A 19,036-nucleotide genomic window follows, 5' to 3' on the forward strand; every position below is an offset into this window, starting at 1 on the left:
CAATCATCAGAAAGACGTCTTGGGCTGTAACCATTTCTCTGTTCTCCAGCATTCAGTCTCAAAGAGAATTTCCATAACAACATGTGACATGTAGAATGCTTAAAGGCACCAACCATGACAAGACAAATTACACTCATTTTTCAAGACTCTGCAAGGTGCTATACTGCAAGCGGGCGGGCTGCATGCTGGGCGGTTCCGGAGGGGCGGTCAAGGCGGGCATGCACTCCATCGCACGCAGGGATTGGGGCGAGGGCTGGCGTGCTGGGGCGGGAGGCCCGCCCGCGGTGGGGGGCTCCCCACTTACCCGCCGTAGGCCGGGATCGGGGGTGGGGGCGCTGCGGCCCGAAAGGTGTTGTACACGGTGCGGCCACGGCCACGCAGGTGCGCCCCTCGGTAGGCGGCCGCCGCCGTGGCAGCTGGATACGGGAAGCCGGGCACTGTGGGCGAGAGCAGAGAACACAAGGTTCAGATCGAGCCTGCCTGTGGGGGAACTGTCCCCCCTCAACACACACACCCAGGACCCTGCTCCCCGTAGGCCAGGGCCGGACAACCGCACCCCTTCCTTCCAGGAATCAGACTTCTAAAGGCAAGCTGGAGGAAGGAGACCAAGGTTCGATTCCACAGAGGATGGGCTAACACAGTCAGTGATCCCTGGGACCAATATCGAGGACAAACATCCACAAAGGATTCTAACAGGGGAAATGCTCACTGCATAAACTTCACTTTTTAAAAAGGGAGACTGCAAGATGTGTGTGTACTGGGTTCTCACATCTGCCTATCATCTATTAACATGCATACCTGTCCAATATAGGTATTGTGCATGATACGTATGTGGATGAGCATGCAATATGCATAGGTGTATATGTACACATACACATGAGTAAGTATGTGTACACATATAGTGAAGTGAAAGTCGCTCAGTTGTGTCCGGCTCTTTGTGACCCTGTGGACTATACAGTCCATGGAATTCTCCAGGCCAGAATACTGGAGAGGGTAGCCATTCCCTTCTCCAGGGGATCTTCCCAACCCCGGGATCAAACTGAGGTGTCCTGCATTGCAGGCAGATTCTTTACCAGCTGAGCCACAAGGAAAGCCCTATTATGTATATGTGTGTATATAAAGTATTCGTGGGTGTTAGTGTGCATATCACATGTATGTGTGTGTGTGTATGGGAATATGTATACATGCCTATTTATATATACGTGCATATGTATATAATTAGATACACAAATACATACATACTTCAATGTGTTTGTAGTTATCTGTGAGGCTAAAATTCATGAGAAAATGTTACTTGTCTACTCATAGCTTTTCTCCATTCGGTTTTATCTTTTTTCCCATATTTTCCTTTAGGTACCTAAGGTTGCTTCTTGTTCAGTTGATAAGTCATGTCTGACTCTTTTGTGACCCCACGGACTGTAGCCTGCCAGGCTCCTCTGTCCGTGTGATTGCCCACACAAGAATACTGGAATAGTTGTCATTTCCTTCTCCAGGGGATCTTCCCAGTTGAGGGATAGAACCCGAGTCTCCTGCAGCTCTTGCACTGGCAGGTGGATTCTTTACTGCTGAGTCACAGGGGGAGAACTTATGAACCTATATTGCTGGTTAAAATGTTTTAATTGAAATGCACTGTACCTACAGACAAGTGTATGCATCAGACGTGTACAGACCCCTCATGCTCCTATGGACAAATCACTACTAAGATCCCATCAGCCCCCTATCCATTTGCATAGCTTATAAAACCATTTATACAACAACCGTAACCACAGAGAAGTATGAGGACTCAACTCTGAAAGAGAAAGTGTGGGCAGGATTATCTTCCCAGGGGTGGTGGTGTGGAAATTCTCTGAACCAAGTGACTTGGTCAAGAGTCAGGAGGGAAAGTAAGCCTGATGCTCAAGACCCATGATAATTAACACAGCTTCCTCTGCCTGGGATGCCCTTCCTCCCAGGATGTCTGCAAATCCCAGTGCATCAGGTCCATGAAACCCTGATGCCATCACCCTGCCTTGCTGCTCTTTCTAGACCCTGAATTGCAGGCTCCCACCATACTGGTCATGCCCGTCCCGTCCCACTCTCAGCAGGCACTGTTACCCGCAGTGAATCCCACGGAGGGGATGCTCTTTTAGGAAAATACATTTGGAAGGCCACTGTCTCAGGAGATCTATTAATATATTAGAGGCTCAGAAAATCCTAAGGTAAGGGAAGTGTGCGCATGCGTGCCAAGTCGCTTCAGCTGTGTCTGACCCTTTTCAACTATAGCCTACCAGGCTCCTCTGTCCATGGGACTTCCCAGGCAAGAATACTGGAGTAGTTGCCATTTCCTTCTACAGGGAGGTCTTCCCAACCCAAGGATCAAACCCACATCTCTTATGTCTCCTGCATTGGCAGGAGAGCTCTTTCTCACTAGTGCCACCTGGGAAGTGCATTAACACCATTAACGCAGCAACCCCAGACTTCATTTCTCCAGGAACTCTAGTTCAGAGAATACCCAGCCTCTGGCTACTGGTCTGGAGAAGAAAATAACTTATTCATTACGTTTACCTTTTCTACTCATCAGCCAGCTTCTTGCGGGCCCCCATCGTATCCCATTCATCCTTGCATTTCCCCATGCATTCCCCCCCAATGTCAGCAGAAGCCCCCTGATTTTGTCCACAGTAGGTTCTAGATATTGGACACAGTTGATTCTGGATGACTTAAAGACCAGTGAATAAAGCCCTAGGATGTGGTCCAACCAAATGACTGGCGGACTATCCATTCTCTCCTTGATCCATTCTCTCCTCTCACCCTGTTTACCTAACAGGAGCTTGACGTATCTCCTGTTAGAGAGGGAGACAGGTGGAATGAACAAGAACCAGGATGGGTTTCCTCGTGTCCACAGCCCTGTCTCCCCTGTTCCGTCTCTCTTGGGATTTTAGACAGTATTGGTAGCAACGTGCAAGGCTAGGAAGGACCCAGCTTCTCTTGGTCTGATAGGAAGATAAAGGCTCGGAGAGGCCTCAGCCCAGGAGGCTCTTTCCCAGAGGCAAGGCAACACATCCAAGCTGCCCTCTCCCAGAGCGTGTATTTTGCCGAATTCCTAACCTCTCACAGAGTGTTGTGTGTCATATTATCTTTAAGTTGCCTCCATCTACATCCAAACAGCCTTTCTCCCTGCCATCATGTTCAAGAGCAGAAGCCCTCCACAGACAGGTGGTTGCCCAGGGGGAAGGGGTTCAGAAAGGGATGGACAGGGAGGTGGGAGTTAGGAGATGTGAGGTTTTATATACGGAATGAATAAACACCAAGGTCCTACTGTATAGCACGGGGAGCTATATTCAGTATCCTGGGATAAGTCATACTGGAAAAAAAAATTAAAAAAGAATATCAGAAAACAGACTCTGTAGGACTCCAATTACTTTAGACCATGAAATTTTTTTGCACCTTGTTTTATGTCCCTGGATATGTTCCAGTGTTTATAGTCTATGGGAACTTGAATAGAATTTGTATCCTGCTGTTGTGTGAAAATTGTATAAAGCTTCATTATGTTGAATTGGTTCACGGTGCTTTTCAGGTCTACTGTATCCTTCTACTCTTTTGTCTATTCATTCTATCAATTTTTGAGTTTGATATGGACACTCCAATTAAAAATATTAATTTATCTACTTTAAAAATAATCGTAGCATATAGTGGAACTATATGTAATTTTGTTTTGTATTTTCCAAGTTTCTTGTAATTGTGTTATCATGCTTTCATAGTTTAAAAAAATAAAAGAGAAAAAAATATCTGTACAATATATGAAAAAGAATATGTGTGTAACTGAATAACTCTGCTGTACAGCATAAATTATCACAATATTGTAAATCAACACTTCAATAAAAAGAAAAAAATAAATAAAAAGAGTAGAAGCCCTGCACTCCATCAGCTCCCCTTACTCCCAGAGTTCTTGGACAGTAGGTTTGTAGCTGCATGTCGGTGGCAGGAGGCTGGGGAGGAAAAGAAGCGGGATTTCCCACAGCAGTTATTCCCAATCCTATATTCATGGGATTGCACAGACTGGACTATAACTCTTGAACTGGAAGCTGAAGACAGACTGACTACCATCTGGAATTCTTCATGTGTTTTTGAATAGCCAACAGCCAGCCTGTTTCTTGGATTCTACCATATCCTTCTCTGATGCTAGTAAAATGCTAGGATGGTAGAACCAAGCCAGAATGATTTTCTCTCTCTATTTATGTCCTTTATGACCCAGAAGACCATCCAGGTTATTTCTTTACCTTAAAAAAAAAAATTGTCAGTCAAGACAAATCATATAGCAGTACTTAACTCTCAGCTTGCCAGCCCCGCAGCATCCATGTTTCTTAGCTGGTGTTTCAGCTGTGCTCAGCTGAGTCTGACTCTTTGCGACCCCATGGACTGTAGCCCTCCAGGCTCCTCTGTCCATGGGATTCTCCAGGCAAGAATACTGGGGTGGGCTGCCATTTCCTCCTCCAGGGGATCTTCCCAACCCAGAGACAGAACCCGCGTCTGCTGCGTTTCTTGCACTGACAGGTGGATTCTCTACCAGTGTGCCATCTGGGAAGCCCAACTACTATTCTTGAAATTGCGAAGAGGTATCAACCTCAACAGGGGAAGCAGGGCAATCCTAATATCCTAAAAGGCCAGGAGTTGTGAGATAGGAGATGTTGGTTTCAACACTGGGGAGAAAAGGAGCGAGCGAGCCTTTGATTCCAACATGATCTTGCCACAGTTCAAATATTAAGTTTGCGGAGGAACACCCTGGATTTTGAAATAAAGCAAATGAAAAATTCACAATCTGGCAGAGCAGCTGGTTGCCTGTGTGAGGAAACGCAGTAATTATGCTGACCCATTCATTATCGTTGGCTGCGGCACGGAGTGAGCCAGACAAGATCCCTCTCAGCGACAAGCAGGTTTTACGATAATTCTTGGAGGATTTAGATGTTGAGATAGAACATGAAACAGAAGCTCGGCAGTAGAGCGAGGGGAGTGCAAGCTGCTAGAGGGGGAAAGCCAGGATGCCGCTGTGTACCCCCTTTGCTGCAGGGAGAAAATAGCCTTCTCAGTGAAGGATAAGGGATTTGCAGGTCTTCGTACCAAGCTCTTTGGGCTGCTCCAAGCAGGGCGCATTAAAGAGATTCTGGATGTTAAAGGAGCAAGGGAAGGACGGCACGTCAACTTCCTGGGAGGCCAAGTGCCCTCAGGTAAGATAAGGAGCCACCTGATGCGAAGAGCTGACTCAATGGAAAAGATCCTGATGCAGGGAAAAATTGAAGGCAAAAGGAGAAGGGGGCAGCGGAGGGTGAAATGGTTGGATGGCATCACCAACTCAATGGACATGTTGTCATTGTTCAGTCACTCAGTCATGTCTGACTCTCTGCAACCCCATGGACTGCAGCATGCCAGGCTTCTCGGTCCTTCACCTTCTCCCGGAGCTTGCTCAAACTCATGTCCATCGAGTCAGTGATGCCATCCAACCATCTCATCCTCTGTTGTCCCCTTCTCCTGCCTTCAATCTTTCCCAGCATCAAGGCCTTTTCTAATGAGTCAGTTCTTCACATCAGGTGGCCAGATTGTTGGAGCTTCAGCTTCAGCAATAGTCCTTCCAATGAATATTCAGGAATGAATTTGAGCAAACTCCAGGAGACAGTGAAGGACAGGGGTGCCTGCAGTCCATGAGGTTGCAAAGAGTCGGACATGACTTAGCGACTGAACAACCACAACAAATTGTAACAGGGGCTTCCTGTTACAGGAGCAGGAATGTAAGTCTCCCAGATGGATGTCTGCTCAGCTATCCCTTCTTGTTGCCGTCTAGAGCTGGCCAAGGGGTCTCTTCATGAAGTCTCTAGTTAATCACTGTCATTGATGAATATTCCCTTCTCTTCCCCTCTTCTCTCCCTCCCTCCCTCATTCCTGAAACCAAACAGGACCCAGTGGGGCTCCTGGGCACAAAAGCCTTTCTGTGTTTCCCGTTCCTTGATTACAGGAAATCGGCTTCATTCAGCCTCCAAGACTTTCCCTGAGTTCCAACAGGCAGGTTCAAACAGTTGCTAATTAGGGAAGGGAGGGGATGCAGAGACAAGCAGCAGCAGCCAAGAAACAGCAGTGCAGCCTTTGGGGTAGGGTCTCGGCTCCTTCTTAAGGGATACACATAATAATATCCTTGAGTTGTTTTGCAGATTCTGAAACCCCCACCAGGTGGGAGAAGTTAACTGCATGCTGCCCACCAGCACACAGACCCCAGACCAGTTGGAAACAGAAAATTGGTGATGCTGACTTCCACTTGCTTCACCACCAACCAATCAGAAGGATGTCCAGGAGCTAGTCAGGCTTTCCTCCTCTTTGAACCATTACCATAAAACTCCTCACCACCCCCTCCGGGTCAGGACATACAGTTTTGAGGGCAGTAGCCCGCTGTGGCCCTCTTTGCCTGCAAAGCAACAAAGCTATTCTTTTCTATTTCATCCAAAACTCTCTGAGACTGAAGTCGGTGTCAAGGTACACAGAATGGATTAGGCATCCATTCCTCCCTCCCTCCCTTTTATTTTGTAATCTCCTTCCGAAGAAGCCTACCCCAAATCTTCCTGGGCGTACTAGTAATCAAGTAAACTTGGATCACAGATATGAAGGGAAAAAAATACTCTCACCATAGCTAAAACGCAAGCTCCATGCGGGCAGTGTTTTTCATCTGTTCTGCTCTTTGATTTAGGAAATTGCCTAGCACAGCAAGGTGTCAGCTACCTAATACCATGCCTGGACAAGCTTTGATGATGAACCCATGTTAGTCTCCTTCAAAAGGACCATAACCCTGTCCTTTATAAAAAGCATGCTGCCCAAGATTTGCAGAAACATAGTGTGCAAATAATACATCAGATCTCAATCATCTTTATAAAAACTGCTATACCCATACTCAGAAGATGCTATCCTGACCCAAAAATAGCAACCAGACTTGGAATACGTGTGATTCTGATGAAAAGGGAGATGATTTGGGTAAATGCTCTACACTGGGAATTATTGCCCATCCTCATTCACTTAAATTCACCTTTATTGCTGCACAGCATTAGGGTTTGGAGATTGGTTTCTTGTTCTCAGATAAGTTGAGCTCACACTCCCCCCACCCCCAGACAGGTGGTACCCATCTGGTCAGTAAAAGGTATTTGGTTGCGTTCCTTCTTGCGTACAGCCCCACATGGAGCTCCCTAGCAACCCAGCAAATCTGTCTTTATGCAATGAATGTGTGCAACAAGGAACACTGGAAAATAGCAATCCTTATAATCCCTGCCTTGCCTGACTGACAGCTGTGCCTTCTGTGTTTCTTCCTGTCTCCATGAGAGGACATCCCCCCTGTGGCTGGCACAGTGTGGCTCTCTTGTCTTGCAACTAAGACATGGTCAAATTCAAGGGCAAAATACCACAACTGTTTGTCAAGCTTCCTTTAGACTCTGGTGGGATGGTAGGAGCTGATCTATTTATTTTTACTTGCCTACCGGGTCTGCTGGCTTATAGAGCATGGTTAACTGCATATGTGAAGCATATACTTAGGTGATTAGGATATAGGTTAAACAAAACCAAAATGGCTTTATCCTTGAACCATGTGAAAAGAATGTAACGTGCTGTACTCAGTCACTCAGTTGTGTCTGACTCTTTGTGACTCCATGAACTGCCGCCCACCAGGCTCCCTGTCCATGGGATTTCCCAGGCAAGAATACTGGAATGGGTTGCCATTTCCTCCTCCAGGGGATCTTCCAGACCCAGGGATCGAAATCAAATCCTGTGTTTCCTGCATTGCAAGCAGATTCTCTTACCTGCTGAGCCATCAGACTTTCCTATATGTTGCCTATAGCCTAAAATACATGGGATTGCCCGTTCTCAAGGCTCTCATCTTTAAGGGTATAACACTTTTCCATTCATATGGAGATAAAAAGTTGCAAAACAGAGAATAACATTTGTCTTGTTGGAGGTTTGCAGGAATATAGTGATCAGACCTACATGGAGAGTTACAAGAACAAAGGATTCTGACATCAAGAAGCTTGCAACAACCGACCAAGCACCTCCCTCACCTTGCCTTTACAAATGCTTTGCTGAAGCACTTCAGAGAATTCGGGGTGTTCTGAGTCACGCCTTCTCCTTGCATTGCCCTGCAGGCCAATAAACCTTTCCTGCACCTTTCCTGACATTTAGGTATTGTTTGGTCTCACTGTACTTTGGTCACATGAACTTGGGTTTCGTAACAAGAAGACATCTTAATTATGTGTTTACATTGCAGCATGACTTGTCTCTTTTGTTGAAAGTTATGTCATCTATCAATACCCCAGTTCAGGAGTTTGGACGCAGGATGCGGGCAATACGTGTTTAATAAATCCAATGCAAAAGGCCAAGGGGAAACGCACAATGTCCTCTTCACTACCGAAACAGAGTAAATCGATGCTAATAAAAGTCATTCACCTGTCACCCTGTCCAATATTTGTAAATGCCTCTTTGTTAATTAAAGAACAATGTTTGAAAGCAAAGACACCAAATTAGAGGCATTTCTGAACCCCAATGCTGGAGTTTGATTTTTTTTTTTCCTAGTTGAACTTCAAGTTAATAAGCATGTAAACAGACCATCAATGGCAAACAATGGAAAGTATTCAGGCTGCTTCGTGGGTACCAAATAAATCCTTAGTTCTTGGCATGAGGGAGACAAGGGAGGGGGACAAAAAGCACAGGTTCATTATACTGGAAACGTTCCCTCTTTAACCTGCTCCAGCATGAATCAAAGTGAAAAATCTGGTATCACTGCAATGAAAATTGGATTTAGCTCATAAGCTAAAAATGAGTTTCTCTCCAAGAAAACAGGGCCTGAGCTTCTGGAGCAAATGCCAACTGCACATCTCGTTGACACCTCGACATCCGCAGCCCACCCACTCCCAACCTTCAGCTAGATTTATATCCAGAGCAGAGCAACCATCTCAGCTCTCAGGAATAAGGAGTTCTCCACCGCTGAACTCAATGAAACGGAAACTTCAGGCACGTAACCAGAGGCATGCTGTGATGTGCTCAAGTATCAAGGCAAATCAACATTTTTAAAGGGAAGATGTGTGGGTGTATCAACCAGACAAATGGGCCATTTACCAAAGTGTCAACTGCTTATTGCCTGTCTCCCCCGCAAGACAGAGGCCCCCACCTCCCACCTCCGAGGAGCTCGGAGTTCAATGTATTTACAGTGACGAACGCGTGATCCCTTCCCTCTGTCTCTTTTACGAATGTGGTGCTTACCTTCGAAAATAAACACAAATGAGATCATCTCAGCAAGCCCGGAAATCCCAAGAGAAGGAACACAACAAAACCCACGGAAAATACTTGAGGGTTATAAACTGCATATTAAAGTTTTAGAGCTCTGGGAGAAATGGAAGAACAGCAGATGCAAAACCCGACAGGGGGGCAGACTGCATCAAAACCATAAAAATATACAACTGCTTTAACGGGCAATTATTCTTTGCATTTGTGCATGGGTTTGAATTTGCATGAAGTTGCCAGATGCCCGGAAAAGGTGTGCTGTTTAGGATGGATGGGGGTGGGGAAAGCTCTCTCTTTGTCTCTTCTTCCTTTTCTTTGCTGTGTGAATGCCACCTTCCTCTTCCCCCACCCCTGAAATGTTTTAAGACAGAGATCTTCATGCTCATTTGGTGGTTGAATTGTTCCGCGGGTAATTTACGGTAGGAAATATTCACTTACACAATTCTGGGGGTACAGATGCGGTTTCAACAGCAGGTTCACGGTTCTGCAGGATTCCCCTCGAGGGAACTCCCGTTCCATGAGCTGGACCATAAATTAAGAAGTGGCATAATAGGTAACATACCGAGGTGAAATAAACAACCAGCGATAGCTCAATTTCACAGGCAGAGCACTGTGTGATAAACATCACAATGCATCCTCCAAAAAAGCCCACATAAAAACCTGATGACTTTTTTTCCACATGGCAAAAAAAATGGCGCAATTTGCAGGACAGATCTCAAAGAAAGACACATCAAATTGGTTTGTAACACAGAATGTATACACAGTGAGGTCACTGTCTTTAAATAAGACTAAATGGAAAACTTAATATGATGGATCATATTTGGTTCTAGGTCAAAATAAAAATGGAAAGGCTTTCAATTTTGTTAAAATTCAGTCATTTCCAGCTTTAGGAGTAAGAAGGGAGTCTTGCATTCAGGCAGTCATTGACAAAAAGACCAAAATGGCCACTTAATTTGTTGGACTCTCTGGTTTTCATACACACGTCTATTCATCCCTGAAACTCACATTTGGGATCGGCTCTTGTTTCATTTTAAAATGCATGTTGATATTAAACACTGCTGTTTAGAAGTGAATAAATCTACGTTTTGGACAAACAGTTTCTTACAGGACATCCTCATTTGAAATGCACTGAATAGGAAAACAAAAATTTCTAATTAATGTACAAGTCTAATCACCATTCTCCACATGGAAGAGTAATTTTTCACTGTTCATTTGCTTGGTTTAATCTCAAAACTGACATAACAGAAACGCAATGTCCTATAAATCTCCGCTCATTTGTTTCTTTAATATTCATATTCCATTGAACTGCAGCTGCTTGTTGGTGCAGTCTATTACAACTTGCAAAAGTGTCGATAAAAATATTATGAAAGGCAAGATGTGTTTCTTGCTGGCTGCACGTGCCATTTATTTGGAGAAAGACAATAAATGGCTCGAGGATGCACCCCCCACCCCCGCCTGCTGTTTGGTGGGTGATTAGTGATTAATTACCTGGCAGCAAATTGACATGGCACAAGGAAATTGACACAGCCCTGATTAATTAACTTTTTATGGGCGGCAGTTACTCACAAAACATTGCGCACCATAATTGAATCTCTTTACATAACGTCATGGTACAAAAGTTTTAGTCAAATCCAAATTAGCCAGAAGTTTCTAGGCCATTACAGGTCTGAGGAGGATGTGTGGAAAGAACTGGCAAGAACTTGGAGAGAGATGTACATTTTTGAAAGGAAAAAAAAAAAATGATGGGGATATTGTGCTGGCTTGATTGCCAAAAATGAATTTATTGACCTAAATCTTCACTGAGACTAACAGACTTCATTTCCTCCAGCCTCCTCTGACCACCGCGTCTTAGTGATAAAGACTCTCGCCTTTGTCCAGTCTCTAAACGTCGACTCCCTAATCTAATTCTTGGTTCCAACATCACCTCCTCCTTCAAAGGTTTTTCCTCTCAATTTTACCCCACATTTCTTGATGCCAGCACAGCTACCACCATACCCCTCCTTCTTCCCTCTTCACCTACCATCTCCTTCCTACCATTTCATATGATTGCACTCTCCTGATTGAGCTCTCTCTTGAGGTGTCCTGAGGACTTTATCTTTGTCCAGACTGTGCCTCTAGTACCCAGAGGATGACCTGGCCCCAGGTACACGCTGAGATGTTTATTGATTATATCGTCAGATAAACTCAGAATGCCATAGCAGTTCTGTTACGGAGGAAAGATGAGTGCCAGTCCTTGACCCTGTGAGAGTTGCTGCTTCGGAAGGATGTCTATTTTAAGAGAAATTTAATGAGGACATCAGTGATGAGAGACTCTGGACCTCACATGTCTCAAAGTTCAGGCAGTGGTAACTGGAATCATTAAAAGTGGCGATTACGGTTGGCATAATTCCATCCTCTTGGACTCCATGATCAGATAGATGAGATTTTACTATATGATGAAACACACAGTAAACAGCTACTAACACTTGCTAAAGGCCAGACCCACAGATGAACTCACAAAACTCTCCACAGAACCACACGAATCAGGTCTTAACTGTAATCTTCACTTTCCTGGAGAGGAAAGGTAGACAGAGAGCAGCTCAGAAACTCTCCAGTGATCTGAACCCAGACAACTTGACACCAGACCCTGACATCTTATTTATGGCAGGAGGCGCTGGAACAAAGGGATCCTTTGTCAGTTTTAGGCAAAACCTTTCCACTTCCACTTTCTCCACGTGCAGCTTGCATGTGTGTGTGCTAAGTCACTTCAGTCGTGCCTGACTCTTTGTGGCCCCATGGACTGTAGCCCACCAGAGTCCTCTGTCCATGGGATTTCCCAGGCAAGAATACTGGAGTGGATTGCCATACCCTCCTCAAGGAGATCTTCCCCACCCAGGGACTGAACCCATGTCTCCTGCATCTCCTGCACTGGCAGGCAGGATCTTTACCACTAGCGCCACCTGGGAAGCCCCCCTAAACTGCTTCCAGGCCATCAGTTTTCACTTCCCTTCTATTGTCTGGACAAGCTGCTCCATCACCTCCCTTAATCCATAACACATCCAAGAGAACCAGCCCTGATTCATCATGGACTGAATTAATGTGCAGGGGGATCTGTCTACAAGCCTCCCTGAGATCTTGCTGCAGGCCAGGGCATGGAAAAAGAGGGGGGCAGGTGACATTTCTTCCATTCCATATTTATGTTTGGGCTTCCCTCATAGCTCAGTTGGTAAAGAATCTGTCTGCAATGCAGGAGACCCCGGTTTGATGCCTGGGTCAGGAAGATCCACTGGAAAAGGGATAGACTACCCACTCCAGTATTCTTGGGCTTCCCTTGTGACTCAGATGGTAAAGAATCCACCTGCAATGCAGAAGACCTGGGTTTGATCCCTAGGTTGGGAAGATCCCCTGGAGAAGGGAAAGGCTTCCCTCTCCAGTATTCTGGCCTGGAGAATTCCATGGACTGTATCGTCCATGGGGTCGCAAAGAGTCAGACACTACTGAGCAACTCACTTTCTCGAATGTCACTTGACTCACAGCTTGGTTAGAAATAGTCTCTTCCTTGGAAAGAAATGAGTCATCTAGGTAAAAAATATACATTAAAACATGTAATGCTGATACAGGGATGCATTCTGAGCAGTGAGTTTGGTGTTTCCAAAGCAAACATGTTTCTGAACTTAATAAATTTAAGAAGTCTCAACAAACCTCCCCACAATCCCACAATGCTCACACACCTGAATATTCTTTCAACACTTAGGATTTTGAATGAGGATAGCAGCCTTGGATATTATCTAATTACCTCCTGATTCCTGCTTACCCCCTGAAGTTAGGGGCTGGTCGTCTCTTTTCTCCCAGGTTACAAATGGGCAGATTAATCCAACAGACATGTGGGGAGGGCCAAGGCTGCTAAAATGTGCAGTGAGAAGCTTTTTCTGTGCTAAAGACCTTTTTGTGTTCCATCTACTTATATGTATTGACATCAGCCCCCTGGGCAGGGTTTCTATAACATTTCATTCAGTGAAAAAGACAAAACAAAACAAGAATGCATCTCCATCTTGGAGTGTTTGACTCGGCAGGACCTCAGAAGGCATCTGCAAAAGTGCTTTCTGTCCTTAGAAGGAACCTGGGGAGACAAAGACCTGAGATGCTGAGACCTACTGTAACTCAGATGAAGCAATTTACCAGCATCTATTCCTCTGACAAAACCTGTATTGGTGTCAATGTAGCTTTTTGCAGGCAGCCATGGAGCAGAAAAAAAAAAAAAAGGCTAATAATTTATATAAATAATTACTTTATCGAGTGCATATACACAGTAAAGGTTCAATTGTTAAATCATTCATGATCTAGCTAACAGCTGGCTGAAACAGCAAGCTCGGTGAATTGCCTCTCCAGGTAGGAAGCGGGGCAAGTGAGATAAATGAGCTCCCTTATGCTGGGCTGAATTTCCCATGGTTCTTTGGGGCTGCTGCAGCTCCATGAACGCGAGGCCCTAGATGGGGGTTGATGGGGACTCGCGGGATGGAAATGCGATGCAAAAGCATAGTTCATTTCACTGCCAGCCATCACTGTGATGTCAAACCCCATCTGATTTTGAGAACCAGCTCCAGACTTGAAAACTGAGTCCTGATCATCTGGGCAACATCCCCAAACAAACCCAGAGGTTTAAAGGTGCTTTCTGGACCTGGGATCACCTGTCTGATTTCCCAGCTGGAGACCTCCCCAACATGCCCACCTAGACCAGATCGAAGGAGGGCCATTCAGACATGGTCCAGTTGTCCAGGCACTAGATTAACATAAACCTTCCAAGCCAGCTTTGTTGGTGAACTTTCGAAAGCACCTGGAAAAGATCGCATCTAAGAACGAAAAGGAAAGAAGAGCCATTTGTTTGAGGAGCTACAATGCCTCAAGCAGCCTGAAAATTTTTAAAACAAGGATGTCACTTAATGCTCACAGGTAAGCAGGTATTTGGGCTTCCCCAGTGGCTCAGCAGTAAAGAATCCACCTGCAATGCAGGAGACGCAGAAGACACGGTTTCGGAGACACGGGTTTGATCCCTGGGTCGGGAAGATCCCCTGGAGGAGGAAATAGCAACCCACTCCAGCATTCTTGTCTGGAGAATTCCATGGACTGAGGAGCCTGTAGAGTTACAGACCATGGGGTCAAAGTGGCTTAGCACACATGCAACACCAAGTTCTCCAGAAGCAATAAAAGAGCTCTTGGCAAGTCACTGCCTTTACATGAATGAAAACATGATTTCAGACAATGGTGTTTTGGAGTTCTTCATGAAGCAAGTGTTAAAACAACTGTATTTTAAAGGAACTATGCCAGGTTCGGTTTCCTTTCATGCATCTTTACCGTGTGTGGGGAAATCTGCTTTTGAAGAGAAATAACGCAAGGGAAGGAGGGGACCACCTCTCTGAGGTTGGACACATTTCTATGCAAGAAATATCAAGCATCCCACAGCAGGGCTTGAGGGTCCTTGGTGGTCCTTGTTGTTTAGTGGCTGAGTGTGTTTGACTCTCTGCGGCCCCACGGTCTGTAGCCTGTCAGGCTCCTCTGTCTATGGGATTCTCCGAGCAAGACTACTGCAGTGGGTTGCCATGCCTTCATCCAGGGGATCTTCTCAACCCAGGGATCGAACCCACATCTCTTACATTTACCCGCATTGGCAGGAGGGTTCATTTCCACTAGCGCCACCTGGGAAGCTCCCCTCGGGGTTCTTACTTCCCTCCTAAGCTGTTCACTCCCAGCTCTGCAGACTGGGAGGGCTTGGCTTCACTTACAAAGCCAGGTTCCCTAAAAACAAACACCTGCACCAGTGTATCAGGCTGCTTCACTTTACTTTCCAGGAATCAAACAAGATCCCAGCTCTGAACTCAGTATAAGGTTTTTGTTGTTTTTTTTTCCCCATTTTAAATCCACATTTGAGAAAGACAAAGATCATATGATATCATCTATATGTGGAATCTAAAAAAATATGTAAATGAATTTATTTACAAAACAGAAACAGAGGTACAGACATAGAAAATAAACTTACAGCTACCAAAGTGGCAAGGTGGGGGATAAAAGGTTGTTTGGGATTAATATATACACACTACTACACAGGACTTCCCTGGTGGCTCAGAGCGTAAAGAACCTGCCTGCAATGCAGGGGACCTGTGTTTGATCCCTGCATTGGGAAGATCCTCTGTAGAAGGGAATGGCTACCCACTCCAGTATTCTTGTCTGGAGAATTCCATGGATAGAAGAGCATGGTGAGGTACAGCCTGTGGGGTCACAAAGAGCTGGACACGACTGAGTGACTAACACTTTCACTTTCACCTCTACATATACAAGAGATAATCAACAAGGAGCCTGTGGCCTCTGCTCAGGGCTAGGGGAAGGAGAACACAGCCATGGTCAAGGGCTACATGCGGGCTCTGCACCAGGCTGTGTGCGGATGCGCTTAAGAAAAAGTACTGTCAGTGCCATCACAGAACCTGGGGTTTCCAGGGAATTCCCCCGGAATGACCACCTCCCTGTCTTTCAGAAACATCTCATCTCAGCCTCGTTCTCTGGCTGTGCGTGCAGGAGGATCCCAGGGCAACGCAGTTTATTGTTTTAATATTTGTCTGACACAAAGCAAACCATTCTCCAGTGATTCCCTATCTGTCACATGCATTTCTGTGCAAGAAATATCAAGACAAATAAGATGTTTGGGGGCACACTACCGGATGGTAGGCTTTTTTGCAACTGGCAGCCTATTGTAGAAGTGAGACCCCCATCTGAAAAAGACAAAGCCCTCTTCTGCATGGAGATTAATAAGCAAAGCGCTGGGAGAGCAGTTGCCTGAATTGTGGCTTCTCCTTTGCTGAGTTTTCCCTGTGAACAACTGAGGGTGTTCAACTAGCGTGTTTTAAGAATTTTCTTGAAACTAGTTAAAAAAAAAAAAGGGTAAAAAATGGACAGAACAGTAACAAGCAAGTGGCCTGTGATCGTAAACCAGCTGAAGCCGGAGTGATCACAGATGTCAGTAAAGGAGCTAACCAGGTTGGGGTTCAGAGGTGGAGGCAAGGATCGAAAATACAAGTGAATTATGGTGTGTGTGTGTGTGCACACATGCTCAGTCATGCCCAACTCTTTTGACCCCATGGATTGTAGCTTGCCAGGCTCCTCTGTCCATGGGATTTCCCAGGCAAGCGTTTCGCAGTGGGTTGCCATTTCCTCCTCCAGGGTATCTTCCTGACCTAGGAATTGAACCTGTGTCTCCTGAATGACAGGCAGATTCTTTACCATCTGAGCTGCCAGGGAAGCCCTAGAGAAGATCAAAGCTCCAAAATCAGGGCTCCAAGTCCAGATTTATTGTTTATTGTGAGGGCAAAACTAGGTCAATGCGTTGTATCTAGACTGAATGTATGCATGGATCTTACTTTACTATGGATCAGGAGAAGGGGATTCTCTGTCTGTGCCTACCTAACATTACTTGTTTTAAAATGTGATTAAATGGTACAAAAAGCAAAAGAGACACAAGCGTTCACTTCAAAAGGAAGTCTCCTTTTACCTCCACCCCAGCAGCCAGCTGCCTCGGGCCCTGCCATATCAGAGGAGAATGACGGCCTGATGAAGGAGAGGATAAACACAAAGACTGTTTCTGTAAATTAACTGTTATGGGAAGCCCGGCCACACCCATTCATTTATGTATTGCCCATGGCTACTTTCAAGCTATGGGGACCAAACTGAGCAGTTGCAATGGAGACTGGACAAGCCACGAGGATGGAAACATTGACTATCTGACTTTTCAAAGAATAGTTTTGCCAAAGAACAGACAGAGAAAAAAGGACTCTCCAGGGATCTTGGGATGGAAAGGAGAGAGCCCAACCTCAGAGCTTGAATGGTGAAGATGGAGAGCTGTCTAGAAGGTCCATCTGACCTCTCTCTGCTCAGACTTTTCCAGGAACAGAACAAGGAATCTCTGGTGTGTAAGTTTAGAGTCAGAAAGATGGAAAACTCAGGATTCAGTCAGACTGGTTCATCCTTGATCCAGCTGAACGACCACAGCCAAGTGCTTCAATCTCTTGAAGCCTAAATTTTCTCATGTGAGAAGGGGGCATAATAATCACACCTAGAGCATAGATTTCCTGTATTTCCTGTATTTCCTGGGTCTCAGTTGCAGCATGCGAAATTTTAGTTGTGGTACGTGGGATCTAGTTCCCTGACCGGGGATAGAACCCAGGACTCCTGCATTGGAGCAAGGAGTCTTAACTATTGGACCCACCGGGTAAGTCCTTGATGACTGAGTTTCTTCATGCTTCTTTAAATTTTGACCAAAGACAAAATTCACTGGCCTCGCCCCAGTACTGTTTATTATTCTAAGTGATTCCTCCAGAAAACATTAGAAAAAGCCTCTCAGAGGTCACCAGGAAGGTGTGAGTTACTGAAAAGAGAGAAAGAAGGGCATGGTTCATTAAACCAATGTTATCAGTAGCACAATGACCTGTTCCGGCACCTTCTATTAACTGAAGTCCACCTACTGACATTTTCTATGTTGGGCAGAAGAAAGAAGAAGCCATCAATTAATTTAGGCTGTTACTTAAATTACAGAAAGCAATGGAAATTTTATCAATTACCTGAAAGCAGAACAGGGCAGGCCTGATTTACGTTTGTTTCTGCCACTAAAGTCATTGCTTTATGAATTCCACACAACTACTGCCATAAAATCTGCAATCAATACATCAATTAAAACTTTGCCACTACCACTTGCCCTTGAATTTCATAAAAGTTAATCAAGGAGGAGATGTCTTTGCATTTTGATAACATTTAGGTACTTGAGCATTTGCCTGGGATATAAAATTTTTTTTTTTTGCCAGGGATGAAAATTTCAGTATGCAGATTCCTTAAAAAACTAGGAATTAAACTACCGTATGACCCATCTATCCCACTACTGAGCATATATCCTGAGGAAACCATAATTGAAAAAGACACATGTACCCCAATGTTCATTTTAGCACTATTTACAATAGCCAGTCATGGAAGCAATCTAGATGTCCATCAACAGAGTAATGGATAAGGAAGTTGTGGTACAGAAACACAGCTATAAAAAGGAACACATTGGAATCAGTTCTGATGAGGTGGATGAACCCAGAGCCTATTATACAGAGTAAAGTCAGAAAGAGAAAGATCAGTATTGCATATCAATGCATATGGATATTCCATATCAAAATATGGAATTTGGAAAGATGGTACTCAAATCCTACTAGCAGGGCAGCAAAGGAGACCCAGACTTTAAAGAACAGACTTTTGGAGACAGTGTGGGAAAGAAAGGTTGGGATGGTTTGAGAGAACAGCACTGAAACATTTACACTGCCATATGTAAAACAGGTAGTCAGTGGGAGCTTGATGTGTGATGCAGTGAGCCCAAAGTTGGGGCTCTAGTCATCTAATACAATGCCTAAGCTGGTAACAAAAGAAAGGACAAATTCACTGACCTACAGAACTTAAAATGTAGGGTGGAATGCAAGCAGAATCAACTGGCCAACACAGGAATTAATTGTGTGACATTTACATTATTCATAGGTAACGCACCTCACAAATAATTACTTCTTGGGCCTCCTCTTGGTTAAGTCTCTGTGCTTCCAATGCAGGGTCTGTGGGTTCAATCTCTGATCGGGGGATCTAAGATCCCATATACCAAATAAATAAATAATAATTATCACTCGATGTGAATTAAAAATAAAATGAGGAAAACTTGGAAGAGAAACGAGCAGATGTGCACTGGAAATCCGCAAGCGGTAACATCCAGATGACA

The 19,036-nt window shown here is 44.9% G+C and overlaps 1 protein-coding gene across 6 annotated transcripts in view; it reads right to left on the reverse strand.

Moving 5' to 3' along the window:
- RBFOX1 (RNA binding fox-1 homolog 1) overlaps positions 1 to 19,036 on the reverse strand; it is a 397,999-nt gene that overhangs the window by 63,923 nt on the left and 315,040 nt on the right. For all 6 annotated transcript variants that reach the window (XM_052636094.1, XM_052636096.1, XM_052636093.1 and 3 more), the window contains exon 9: positions 305 to 437. In XM_052636094.1, coding sequence (XP_052492054.1) covers positions 305 to 437 — 133 coding nt within the window. The remainder of the gene's footprint in view (positions 1 to 304; positions 438 to 19,036) is intronic.

Source organism: Budorcas taxicolor, chromosome 2 (genome assembly GCF_023091745.1).
Source record: "Budorcas taxicolor isolate Tak-1 chromosome 2, Takin1.1, whole genome shotgun sequence".
In the NCBI taxonomy this organism is placed as follows: Eukaryota; Metazoa; Chordata; class Mammalia; order Artiodactyla; family Bovidae; genus Budorcas; species Budorcas taxicolor.